Source organism: Schistocerca cancellata, chromosome 1 (genome assembly GCF_023864275.1).
Source record: "Schistocerca cancellata isolate TAMUIC-IGC-003103 chromosome 1, iqSchCanc2.1, whole genome shotgun sequence".
Taxonomy (NCBI): domain Eukaryota; kingdom Metazoa; phylum Arthropoda; class Insecta; order Orthoptera; family Acrididae; genus Schistocerca; species Schistocerca cancellata.
Window position 1 is genome coordinate 829,734,481 of NC_064626.1, and position 13,401 is coordinate 829,747,881.

Sequence of the window (13,401 nt, forward strand, 5' to 3'; positions counted from 1 at the left end):
TTCTACGGAACTGACTGCTGCAGCCTTGAGGCAAGCTCTCCTATTTCTTTGATAAGTTTACTCAGCTACATTTATTTCTTTCAATGGCACTTGCTCCCAGTATTAAATTTATCTTTCCCTTCTTTTTCTGGTCTTCCTGTTTTTTCTGTGTGAAAATTTTGAAGAGTGGCAATCAGAGGAGCCTCATCTCTCCTGCTGCTGGACCTTGGGATCTTACACCCATGATCATTAAAGATGGATGGATTATTAAATTCTGCCATGGTTGTTAAATATAGGGTATCAAACTGAACTTTCAATGTGCCCGTTCCCCATTGCTTTTCACATCTTTATGCCATTGGCATTAGTGCCTCACCCACCTCCAAGGATAATTGCTATATTCAGAAATAACTTCACAGTATGTCTTAAAGGAAAGGTTTATAACCAGAACTAAATTAAAGACATGAAACATGTCTGTCAATGGAGAATTATTTCCACCTACACACTGTCTCTTGTGTCAAAGGGCTTCAGTAATACTGTTACCGATTTTTAAAGTTCATTGACATCCTGTGTGTCTATGGCCACACGCTTGTCGCATTACACTGTTAATGTTGTCTTAACTTCCAATAACTTGATTAAATTGCAGACAGAATTGTGCTTGGTGAAATGAATAAACATTCTTAAGGGGAGGTTTACTATCTTTTGGTTCAAAAAATCGATTTTTTTTTGTTTAAATTGAATTTTTGACCCATAAAGGTGTTTACAATCCACCCCTGAAATGGTTTTTCCGAATATGGAACGGAAATGTTTGTTGTTCGCGGTTGAGCAAAAAAAATGCACCTGCCTGAAATCGACCTTTTCCATTCACCAGTTTGTTTCTTTTGGAGGACGAGTTATTGTACTGGTGCTTGGGAGGAAACACACAAAATTCAAATGAGAGTTTGAACACGTATGTCTGGAAGTTAGCCCCCAAGCATTTGCATTCTGGTGCGAAGACTGTGGAGATGTGACTTTCCTGGCAGTGAGCAGCTTCATCGAAGGGTATTCAGCAATTCTGAAGACCATGACAACAATGGACATCACCCTGGGACTCTATTCGATGCAGCTTTCCAAGCATTTGGATGACCACCGGATTCAAGCGGCCAAAAACCACTTGCCACCGGCCATACAAGCGACTCTGGAGCAGCGCAGGATGGCCCAGATTGTGCAGAACGCCCTCTACGACGAAGAGGAAGGACTAGTTTATGGGTTCGGAATAGCAGATTTAATGTACATTGCATAATATTGCATTTATATGTAGTCAAAACTTCAAAAGCGTTTTTCTCGAAATGACATTTTTTTTTACCGTGCAGTATGGTAATTTCAAATCTACTGAACCGATTGGCATGATTCTTTGTTTCTGATGAAGCTTAACAAATTGTCTAGGAGTTGTACCACTTTTATTCCGATCCATCAATTATAAATATTTTTACTTGGCTGACGAAGTTGAAAAATCGATGAAAAAACCTTATTTTTTTCAAATGGCCGCCATTTTGTTTCCTATGGTCCAAATAACTTAAGCAAGGTACAACTCCTAAAGAATCTTATATACTTCGCTAATGTCAACTCAATTTCGATTTCAGACGAGCCGTCTGACCTGTGACATACTGCGCGTGTAGGTCTACATCGAAATTTTGTTTCGTTCTAACGGCACTTCCGCCTTTGCTCTTCGACATTCCCGGTCAAAAAAATTCCGGTTTGTAGAGGAAATAGCAGTAAACATTTTGACCAAATTTGACATTGATATCTATAACACATCCTAAGAAAAAAATTCTCAAAGAATGTGCTTTTTTTCGAGCCAAAGGTAGTAAACCTCCCTTGAACATATGCTGGGTGCTGCTCAGAAGTTAAAATGTTTATTGAGCTCTTGCGTAATACTGTGACTGCAATGTCTGATTGATTTGTGAGCTTGTTCAAGAATGCACGAAGCCCAGCTCACCATGTTACTGTTCTAATTTGAAGTTCAAAAAATTAGTTGTGGACAACTTTTCGAAGTCCACAAGTCTAAGCCGTCAAGTCTCCAAACACGATGCTGCAGTTCACAGTTGAAGTCCTGAAACTATACAGGATTTTTCCAGATCTAACACTGCTTTTCCATTGTAAGTTGAAGTCTATGAGGGCAACTGTTGAAGACTTACCTGGCTCACAAATTCCTGCAGAAATTCTATGAGTCACTTAACTTGTCACCTGAAAAATTTTAAGCACTTTAATCATGACTGACATGCCACGCATAAGCACACACACATTCATCTCTGATCTCACTAAGTGAAGTCACCAAGGCCAACATAGCTGCTACTTTAACATCGACTCAATCTGTCATTACAAAACCCATTCGATTTCACATACTGTATGTATTACTATGAAATCTGCCTGTCTAAACACTACATGTATTGTGCTTGCATGCTGATTTCCATGAGCTTTTAAAAATTGATAGTTTCATGTCTTTTTATCAGAAAATCTAGCATAATGTCTTTACTGGTTGCACATGAAACTTAATGAATAAAAATTACATTAAACTTATCACTACCATAAGCATTATACATGAAATAGGGCAAGAATTTCGCCAGCTTTTTTGTGGTGGTGTTAGTTGCTTGCTAGAGCCCTTGGTTTTGGGTTAATTAAATCTTATTCAGAGAAATGGTCATATTAGCATTATTTACCATTGACTGTTTTAAATCTAATGAGAATCAAACCTCTGCAAATACACTATGTGATCACAAGTACCCGGACACCTCCCAAAACATACGTTTTTCATATTAGGTGCATGTGCTGCCACCTACTGTCAGGTACTCCTTATCAGCGACATCAGTAGTCATCAGACATCATGAGAGAGCAGAATGAGGCCCTACGCGGAACTCACAGACTTCGAACATGGTCAAATGATTGGGTGTCACATCATACATCTGTACGCATGATTTCCACACTCCTAAACATCCCTAGGTCCACTGTTGCCGATGTGATAGTGAAGTGGAAATGTGAAGGGACACGTGCAGCACAAAAGCGTACAGGCCGAACTCGTCTCTTGACTGACAGAGGCCGCCGACAGTTGAAGAGGGTTGTAATGTGTAATAGTCAGACATCTGTCCAGACCATCACACAGGAATTCCAAACTGCATCAGGATTCACTGCAAGTACTGTGACAGTTACGTGGGAGTTGAGAAAACTTGAATTTTATGGTCGAGCGGGTGCTCATAAGCAACTCATCACGCCGATAAATGCCAAACAACGCCTTGCTTGGTGTAAGGAGCATAAACATTGGACAATTGAACAGTCAAAAAACATTGTGTGGAGTGACAAATCACGGTACACAATGTTATGATATGATGGCAGGTTGTGGGTATGCTGAATGCCTGGTGAACATCATCTGTCAGCATGTGTAGTGCCAACAGTAAAATTCAGAGGCAATGATGTTATGTTGCGGTCGTGTTTATCATGGAGGGGGCTTTCACCCCTCGTCGTTTTGTGTGGCACTATCACAGCACAGGCCTACGTTGATGGTTTAAGCACCTTTTTGCTTCCCACTGTTGAAGAGCAATTCGGGGGTGGCGATTGCATCTTTCAACCGAGTAAGCACCTGTTCATAATGCACGGCCTGTGGCTTACATGACAATAACATCCGTGTGATGGACTGGCCTGCACAGAGTTCTGACCCGAATCCTATAGAACACCTTTGGGATGTTTTGGAACAACACCCTCTTGCCAGGCCTCACCGACTGACATCGATACCTCTCCTTGGTGCAGCACTCTGCGATGAATTGGCTGCCATTCCCTAAGAAACCTTCCACCACCTGATTGATCATATGCCTGCAAAAGTGGAAGCTGTCATCAAGGCTAAGGGTGGACCAACACTATGTTACTATGTTGAATTCCAGCATTACCAATGGAGAGCACCATGAACTTTTAAGTCATTTCCAGCCAAGTGTCCAGATACTTTTGATCACATATTGTGATCTACTATCTAATATTACCACTGCACAAATCGTATTGCAATTTACTTTGCATTAGAATGCATTTTTTAACTCTTAGAATGAACATTGTCTCTCATAACTCATTTTGTCCTATGTTAATAGAAATTCTGAAGCCGTTTCATAATAGTGCTGTTCGTGCGCTATCTGTATGTGCTGTGTTCTTTAAGGTGACTTAAGGTGTTTAGAAGTTATTAATTTTCGAGGGAATTAAGTATTTTCGTATTTATTTCACAGCCATACCTGTATATTCATGTGTTGTCATCTGATATTAATTTATAAGTAAGTTATGGATGATTGTCAGCTCCATTCATAAATTTCTGAGCAATGTCTACGCAACGTCGTTTTTGATCGAAATGAAACAAGTATGGAACAAACTTTGCTGCCACTTGTTTCTTGCCAAAAAACTCCAAAAAAATTGCTTGGTGTCAGCCAGAGAATATGCCAGCATGCAACCTCTATGTTGGTCCAGGCCTTTTCGTTGTATGGTCAATAAGGAATACTACTTACAAGTTATGCACCATTTGCATGATGCAAAATTGTACCAAACTAGTTGTGGAAATTGCACACGATAATGCTCCTGCTCACACTTTAATGCTTCTTCACGAGTTTCAGCAAAAAAACAAAACCTTTGTGTTGCGTTCACCGGACAAGGCCCCTTACAACTTCTTTCTATTCCTGAGGCTGAAGAGAACCATGAAAGGACATATTTTGCCATCATTGATGAGGCAAAAACAGAATCGCTGAAGGAGATGAACAGAATAATGAAAAGTGAGTTCCAGAAGGTCTTCCAAGATTGGAAAAAGTGGAGAATTGCTTTGAAGAAAACATCAGTGGTGTTGAGCAATAAATAAAGGTTCTTTAAGAAAAACAAAAATACCCATTACTTTTTTTATCATTCTTCGTATTAGATCTAATGTCAGCAAATAGAAATACTCTCTTTCACAGTGTCCACACTGAATCTGGTATCACTTAACAGTCGATTGGGATAATTACAGCTTTGTAAGTGGTGAGAGTAACAAGACATCTTGCAAAATAATACGAAATACTTTCTCTTATAGCAACTTGCAACAAGTAGCTCAGAAGACCACTAATGATGGAAATATACAAATGTTTTGGTGATTTGTGGATTTTCCAGAACCATTTTCTCACTGCTTCTACATCATCGTCGGTAACTGATGTGCTAGAGTGTCCAGGGAGGTTGTCATCTTCAACATCTCAGTCATCTTTGGAACATTTATACCACTAGTAAACTTTTGTCTTACACGTAGTAGATTCGTCAGAAGCCACAGTCAACACTTTGAATGTGGTGCTGCACTTTATTCCATTTGTCAAGCAAAATTTAATGCAAATACTTTGGTCCAACTTTTTGGAAATAAAAATTTACCGAGCACTCAAACAGTTATAACCTTTTTGACTGTCAACAATAAACTAAACACAGCGCATCAGACAATTGGCACATAAACATTTTGACAATCATGATGAAAACAAACATGCAACACAAATGCAGCAGACAGCTATCTTGATTGCTACACACAAAAATGTTCTTCATTGTCTTGAAAGTGGCGTGTTTACTTCAATCAGCAATGCATTGGCCCTGGTCAATGTAATATCCTTTGTAATTGTGTGCGAGGCTTCATACTGCATAGTATCGAGTTTCTGGAGTGTGCTGTCTGGTGCTAATCCATATCATGTGTTTCCACAATCAAATGAGTCCTTATTAGGCTTCATTGTAGAGTCACAACTTTTTATCAATTGGAAACCTACTATACTCCGTTGTACCTCATAATATCACAGCAAGCTTAATAAAATCTGATAACAATATGTCTGAGATGATATTTCCATTTGTTCTTATTATTTATTATGACTCCAAGTTATTTTGTTGTTTTAGCTGTTGGGAAGTTATACTGTCGCAGCTGCATTGTTTGGCTGCTTAGAGTTCTGTGTATAGTTAAGATCATCACTTACTACAGATAATACAAGGCCTCCATCTATGCATGAGTCATGGGTAAGTCTAATGTCTGTATTCATTTTTTGTTGACAAGACTGTAAATTTTTGTCTTCTGCCTATGTAGACATTTCAGCTTTATATTGTAGTGTTTGGATACCACTGTGAAAATATTCTTGAAAGTTTGTGTTACATGAGTTGAACAGTAAAGGAGCCAAGACTGATTCTTGTGGATGTCCTCTTTTAATTTCTATGGCCCCAACATATTTCTGCTTTGCAGTATGGTTACTTTCCAACTTCTCAGAAGCGTGTACAGTGTTGTTCTCAAATGATTTTGGGAATTTTAAGTTTTCCCATTCTTTCCCCCAAGATTGATATAAGGAAGTTTTCATTTGCTTTTTGGTCAAGTATATGCATGCAACTAACTTGTAATAAGTTCTAGAAAAGCTAGTTGTTCATCAATGAGTAGCTGTAACTGGACTGAAGTCTCTTTCCAAAAGAAATTTCTGATCTTGTAAGACTTTCTAGTTCTCACACCACCATTCTGAATGCCACTTAATAATCCTTTGCATTTGCATTTCAGGCAGGGTAGTCAGTCTTAGTCTTTCCTCATTTTGTTAATGGAGATGGCATGGTATATTTTCATTACATCTGTTTTGAGTCTTCAAGGCAATAGATTATTAATAAAGATTTAGCAGCAATAGTTTCCTTTTTTGTGATGTATAGGCCTAATTGGTACCAGGTGCTGTATTCTTCTCTTGGGATAATGCAGTTGTCAGTTCTTCCATAAAAAGGGTTGCCTATATGTGTTGTTGTCATTCATTATGGTAATATTTATGTTTAACATATTGTGATAGAAAAGGATCACAGCCATGTGGGACAAGAGGAAGAGAAGGTTGTGATATATTTGTTCCTGGGCTACAGAGTTATCAAGTGTTCCTCTGTGGTCTTCATATATTACACATTGCTGCCATTGTGGCTGGTTGTGTTGTACAGCAAAAGGTGGATGTTGTTCTGGCAATTTTGCCACTGAAGTTTCCTTTTCTGTCATCTTTGTCATTAGCTTTATGGTGTGAGCTAATTGCTGTGAGCTGCAGGTGGCAGTGCTGAAGTTTCCATTAAAATGGTGGTGGCTTGGTAAGGGCAGAAATTCTTTGTCCTGTCTCTCTATTTTGGGTACATTCATGTAAGCTCTGTTTTCAAGTGAATCTACTGATACCCAGAAAGTAATAATGTTAAGAGCCATAAATTTATTAATTTAGTTGTGTTTTATATACGCTGGACAAATTTTTAATATGGCATTTGGATCACAGGTGCGGTAATTAGAAACTGTGACTGGTTTCTCCATAAGTGTTGCTTTTGTGAGGACATCTGCAATACTCACATCCTGTGATCTGTGGCTTCGTTTGGTACTGTGTCCAATCCTTAAATAATTATAGCATTGTAAAATAGGTGGCGTACAGACTTCGATTGGATAGTTAATTCAATGAGTATAACTGAGCTGTGGCAGCTCCTGGGATCTGAAAGTGAAACTTTCTTCATAGAATTTCATTTCATTTAGCAATTATTCTGCTGTTGTAGCTGTTCCTACATAGTCTATGATGCTGTGTCGAACAGTAAACAATTCTGAAGCACAATCTCCAGATTTGCTTTGCTAAAACAAATTTTGTACAAAGGCGTTTGTAGTTATTCCTGAGAAAATTTCAAATTTCCATGTGATTCCCCCCCCCCCCCCCCTTTCCCCTCCTGGTGCCTTCTGGCCTCTTGTAAATTTTGTGCCTGAATAACGACACACATTCCCAATTAACAAGCTTGCCAAAACGCATTGGGAGCTTGCCTGCGTTCTTGTCTTTTTTTTCTACAAATAAAATGAAATGCCGTTTGTTGGCACTGGGAACACTTAAACATTGTTGAGGTGAGGTGTCATCTTCTTAAGTGGCATTGATATGTAACAGTCTCTCAGTTTTATCTTGTCAATTATCGAGCTTTTCCTGTGCAGTGTTGTTTTGTTGTCTTTCAGCGATTTGTTGTGACAGCTCTCCGATATGTGACATGATGATCACATTACCAATCATTTTAATTGTAAATATTGTTCCATCTACTGCTCCACAGGCTCATTCTGAATGTTTTATTTTGAATTCATTAACTATTCTGTTTTCTTTGTAAAACCTGTGCCTTGAGTTGTCTGTTGGGGAAACCATCGTTTTTCCTTTTGATTGCAGTCCATAGATGGGTTGGTAGGATATCTTGTCCTACATTTCTCCCTGTCTCCTACAGGTCTCTTCAGTTCATAATTCATTGTTAATTTTAGACCGTTTGTTGTCTGCCTCATACACTGAAGCCTCGACCTTCTTTGTAGATACTGTATTGGCATTTTTTCTTCTGCAGTTTTCACTTTAAAAGGACAGTGTCTATCTATGTGTCCAGTGGAGTGACTTAACTTTCTCCAAAGCTAGTTCACCAGAGAACTAAAATGTCAATGGTATATTAAATCTGTCTATAGTAAAATGCTTAATCTGTTCAATGTTTGGTCAGCTTCATCTTTTGCAGAGGCCTGTAAAGTCCTGTCACTCTCTCTGATTTTATTGGTGTAATTTCACTATAGCAAACCATTGATTCACGTATCTTTATTTTTACCCTCCTCTATGAATGAGCACGTATTATGCAGTACTTCATTTTTTGCTACAAAATATATTGAGTCACAAACTATCATGCATGCCTGTCTAAAATTAACAGTTGTTACTTGGTTGCTTCTTTGGAGTGCTGTTATACTACTACTATGCTTCTTCTTCCCTCCTCTTGCTCCCCGTCAACCCCCCTGTGCGGTGTAATCACATATGCTTTAACTACATAAGACAGTGGCAAAATATTCACTTCTTCCTTCAGAACATCCTGTTCTGCTGAGCAGACACCATTTGTATTCTTTAAAGTCATTAATTAATTAATTCATAATTTTCTGTCTTGTTTTAATATTTTAATCTGTTGCATGAAATTTACACTAATAATAGATCAGCGGGTTCAGCATATGCTCAACACTGATGAGTGTGTCTCATGTGTTCCATAAAAGCCACAAACAGTTTTGACAAACAGTGACCAGTATTGTCTTACAATGCCCATGGCAGCTTCTACAGCATGTATGTAAATTATGACTACAGTTGTGTGTTTGTGGTGTTAACCTTACCAGACCATGTCTATGAACTTCATGCACAGATGATGCAATTATGTGCAGTAGCTGGCCGCGGTGGCCGAGCGGTTCTAGGCGCTTCAGTTCGGAACCGTGCGACTGCTACGGTCGCAGGTTCGAATCCTGCCTCAGGCATGGATGTGTGTGATGTCCTTAGGTTAGTTAGGTTTAAGTAGTTCTAAGTTGTAGGGGACTGATGACCTCAGATGTTAAGTCCCATAGTGCTCAGAGCCATATGTGCAGTATACCCAGTGTAGGGTAATTCGATGAAACATATATAGAGCTGCAACTATGCTGTGTAAGCTCAAAACAGAGAAAGAAAATACAAGACTTTTGTATGTGACTGCAACTGCCAATTGAAACCAGAATACTATGGAGAAGGACTTATAGAGATATAGATAACATACTACCAACATTCTTTTTTCAAAAACCCTTCCTGCTTTTTATATTACTGGTCACATCCATTTTCCTTTTCGTAGCAGTAAAGCGTCTGAATATATATAAGGTGGTAAAAATCGCTTCAATCTTGCAAAACTAGGAAGATAAATTTACGTATGTAACAGAGTACAAGATTGATTATTCCAGTGATGTATCAACAAAGAAGAAAAATTTTTTTAATGTGAAAAGAAGTCTTAAAATTTGGAATATTATAAGAAAGACACAATATATTTATAAAATGTGAAATTGCTTGCTTCTACATGAAGGGCTATATGTGCCTGCAGTAAATATTACAGAAAAATAATGACAGTCAGTTGTTCCATAAAAATGTGCCATTTCAAAAATAAGAAGAATGATGATTTTATTGCAGCGACGGTCGAAGTCAGTCAGCAGCAAATTACAGATGCCTGCAACTCCACCAGCTCAACAGCAGCGGCAACAGCAGCAGCAACAACAGCAGCAGCAGCAGCAACAACAACAACAACAACAGCAACAGCAACAAGAACAGTCATCATCTAATGCGATACCAACCTCAACATCCCAAGTTTCACTACCAGTGGCAGCTCCATTCTTAGAAGCCCAGCAGCAGTATGTTACAGCCATACCTGTTCAGCCAGTATTGGCTACAGGTTTCCCAGCTGTTGTTACTACATTGCCTGCAACTGAGGTAAGCAAACAATTCAGCAGCTCAAAACCCATGAAGGCATTGATACAGGATTAAAGAAAGACATTTAAGCAGTTCAAAGGTGTGCTGCTAGTGTTGTTACTGGTACGTTTGATCAGCATGTGAGTGTTACAGAGATGCTTCATGAACTCAATGGGAATCATTGGAGGGATGACAGTGTTCTTTTTGTGAAACATTATTGATAAAACTTAACTGGCATTTCTGGGTGACTGCAGACTGATTCTACTGCTGCCAGCTTATGTTTTGCGTGTGATCCATGAAGACTAGATAAGAAGAATTATGGCTTGTATGCAGGTATTTAGACAGTCTTTTTCCCTCGCTTCCTTTATGAGTAGAACAGGAAAGCGATGACAAATACTGGTACAGAGAACCCTACTCCATTTTTACTTGCTTTTGTTGCTGTCTTCAGTCTGAACACTGGTTTGATTCAGCTCCCCATGCTACTTTACCCTGAGCTAGCCTCTTCATCTCTGAGTAACCACTGCAACCTACATTTTCTGGATCTGCTTACCGTATTCATCTATTGGTCTCACTCTACGATTTTTATACTTGTAAGCTTTTTTTGTTTTCTACACTCTGGATGCAAATTTCAGTACACAGAAGAATAACAGCAAGGGTAATAGTGTTGATCTTACAATGTTTTCAGTTTGAATTTAATAAATTATCTTGAGACTGAGAAGCTTATTCCATGAATCAGCATGGTTTTAGCAAGCATTGCTTGTGTGAAACTCAGTTTTCCCTTTTCTCCCATGATATACAGCGAATTATGGGTGAAGGGCAACAGGCAGATGCCATATTTCTAGATTTCCAGAAGGCATTTGACACAGTGCCACATCGCAGGCTGTTAATGAAGGTACGAGCATATGGATTAAGTTCACAAATGCACGAATTGCTCTACGGCTTCTTAAGTAATAGAACTCAGTATTTGTCCTTGATGAAGAACATTCATCATAGACTAGGGTATCATCAGGAATGCCCCAGGGAAGTGTGATAGGACACCCCTCCCCCCCCCCCCCCACACACACACACACACACACACCCACGAACATGGCCACTGTCTCCAGGTGCTGGGGCCTGACTGTGACTGTGACTGTGACTGTGTCTGACATAAGTGACAATTTGATGGGATGGGTGGGGTTGGGGATAAGGAGACAACTTGGGATGGGGAGGGGGAGGGATAGCAGCATAGGAGTGGGGGAAGACGCTGTCCTGCCTTTAAGATAGGTATGTGATGGGGGACAGGACAGAGCTGTTATGGGCAGTGTGGGGAGGCTGTTCGGGGTTGGGGGAGATGGTAGGGCTTTCTATACGTAATTTCTAAGTGAATTGTCTCGGAAGCATGTTTTTGGTGCTATACCAAGTCGAGAGCTGTAATGAGTTGTCTCCTGTATTTTGCCTGAACTGACAGAGCAAATAATCATTCCACAATCAATTAAGACATTCAGTCACCAATGACTGTGAGGTTATTTCACTCTTCCATTGATGCATATTTGTGAGTGCTATAGAGTCTCCCACCCATAAATAAGCTAGACACCTTGCTGCAACCTGATGATGGCAAAACTGATAGTCATATTAAAAATTCATATCATTTCATTGACAGGTTAAAAGAAAGGGGCCAAGGTGATATCCTGGTTAGTTTTTGTGTGTCATCGTTTGCCATGATTCCAGTGAATGAAGCTATCCCAAGTATAGCTGATATTTTTCCTGCAGATATTGTGGAGTTTTTAGACACTGCATCACCACAGCCTATTTTCAATACAGCAATGATTTTTATGAACAGATTGTTGGGGTGCCTAGGGCAGTCCTCTTAGCACAGCTGTTGCCAATTTGTTTATGGAAAACTCTGAACAAGAGGCATTGCAGACTGCCAGAAAAATACCAGCCAGGTGGGCCGCTATGTTGTTGATACTTTCGTAGCATAGTCTCGAGGTGCAGAGAAATTGGATGCCTTCCTGGTACACCTTGACAGTATCAACCCAAAAATACAATTTACTATAGAGTCAGAGAACAACGCCTAACTGAATTTCTTGGATGTGTCTGTTATCAAGTGAGAGGACGGGACATTGTGCCATAGAGTATATAGAAAAGCCATGCATACTCTCCGTTACCTGCATAAAGATTCTAACCACCACACGAGACAGGAAAGATTGATGATTAAAACACCGGTAGATGGGGCACACAAAATGTTAGAACCGACTTAACTTAAAAGATGAGCTCAAACATCTACAGTTAGCATTCAAGAAGAGGGGTCATTATAACAAGAAGACAGATAGAGTACTTTGCCCTAGGGAGAGAAAGAGGACCAATGAAGAACAATGGCCACCCAAAGGGAAAGTTTTCCTTCCGTTCATTAGTACGATTACAGATCGCATTGGGAAGACATTGAGCAAGTACAGTGTGGAAACTATCTTCTGACCTAAAGAATGTTTAAGATTGGCGAAAGATACACAACATCCTTTGGCCACACCGGGTGTATATGAAATTCTTTATAGTTGTGGACTGGTTTATATTGGTACCACAAAGAGAAGTGTTAGCACCCATCCCGTTGTACACAAGAATTGCCACCTATAACATATGGATTAATCTGCTGTAGCAGAACATCTTTCCCAAAAGTATGTTCATGAAATAAAATTCACTCACAAGAGTGTCATATCGAAAACATTGCATTATCATGTGTGTATGTATGGAGAGGCTATTGAGATCTATAAATACCATAATAATTTTAACAGAAAAGAGGAAGATGTTAAATTAGACAAAATTTTGATATCAACATTACAACGTTGGAATGGTGATAGATTACTTCCAATCAAGAATGTTGGCAATACCGGTGATACTCTCATGGCCGATGTCACATGATAGACTGTGGTGCCTTCTGCACTGCCTGTTTAATGAGTGCTCCCTGGAGTTCTGGTTGAAATTAGCCATTTTACCTCTGAAGATGTCTCCCGCAGTCAGAGAGGAAATGTTAGGAGAAAGTTTTATACATCGACAATGGCTTAGTAGCCCGGAAGTTTAAAGTGATGTTAGTATCAGTCGTGAAAGCTTATTTTGTATGAACAGTTCAGTAATTTTCTCACCTGTAAAACCCACTGCCCTAGTTTATTCATGGGAAGTTGATGTATACACTTTCATTAAATCTTTAAGAGCATAGTATTCCAAGAATGAA

The 13,401-nt window shown here is 39.3% G+C and overlaps 1 protein-coding gene across 3 annotated transcripts in view; it reads left to right on the forward strand.

Annotated features, from left to right (window-relative positions):
• The window catches only part of LOC126188663 (circadian locomoter output cycles protein kaput-like), a 108,572-nt gene that overhangs the window by 72,953 nt on the left and 22,218 nt on the right, over positions 1–13,401 (forward strand). For all 3 annotated transcript variants that reach the window (XM_049930270.1, XM_049930286.1, XM_049930278.1), the window contains exon 14: positions 9,921–10,217. In XM_049930270.1, coding sequence (XP_049786227.1) covers positions 9,921–10,217 — 297 coding nt within the window. The remainder of the gene's footprint in view (positions 1–9,920; positions 10,218–13,401) is intronic.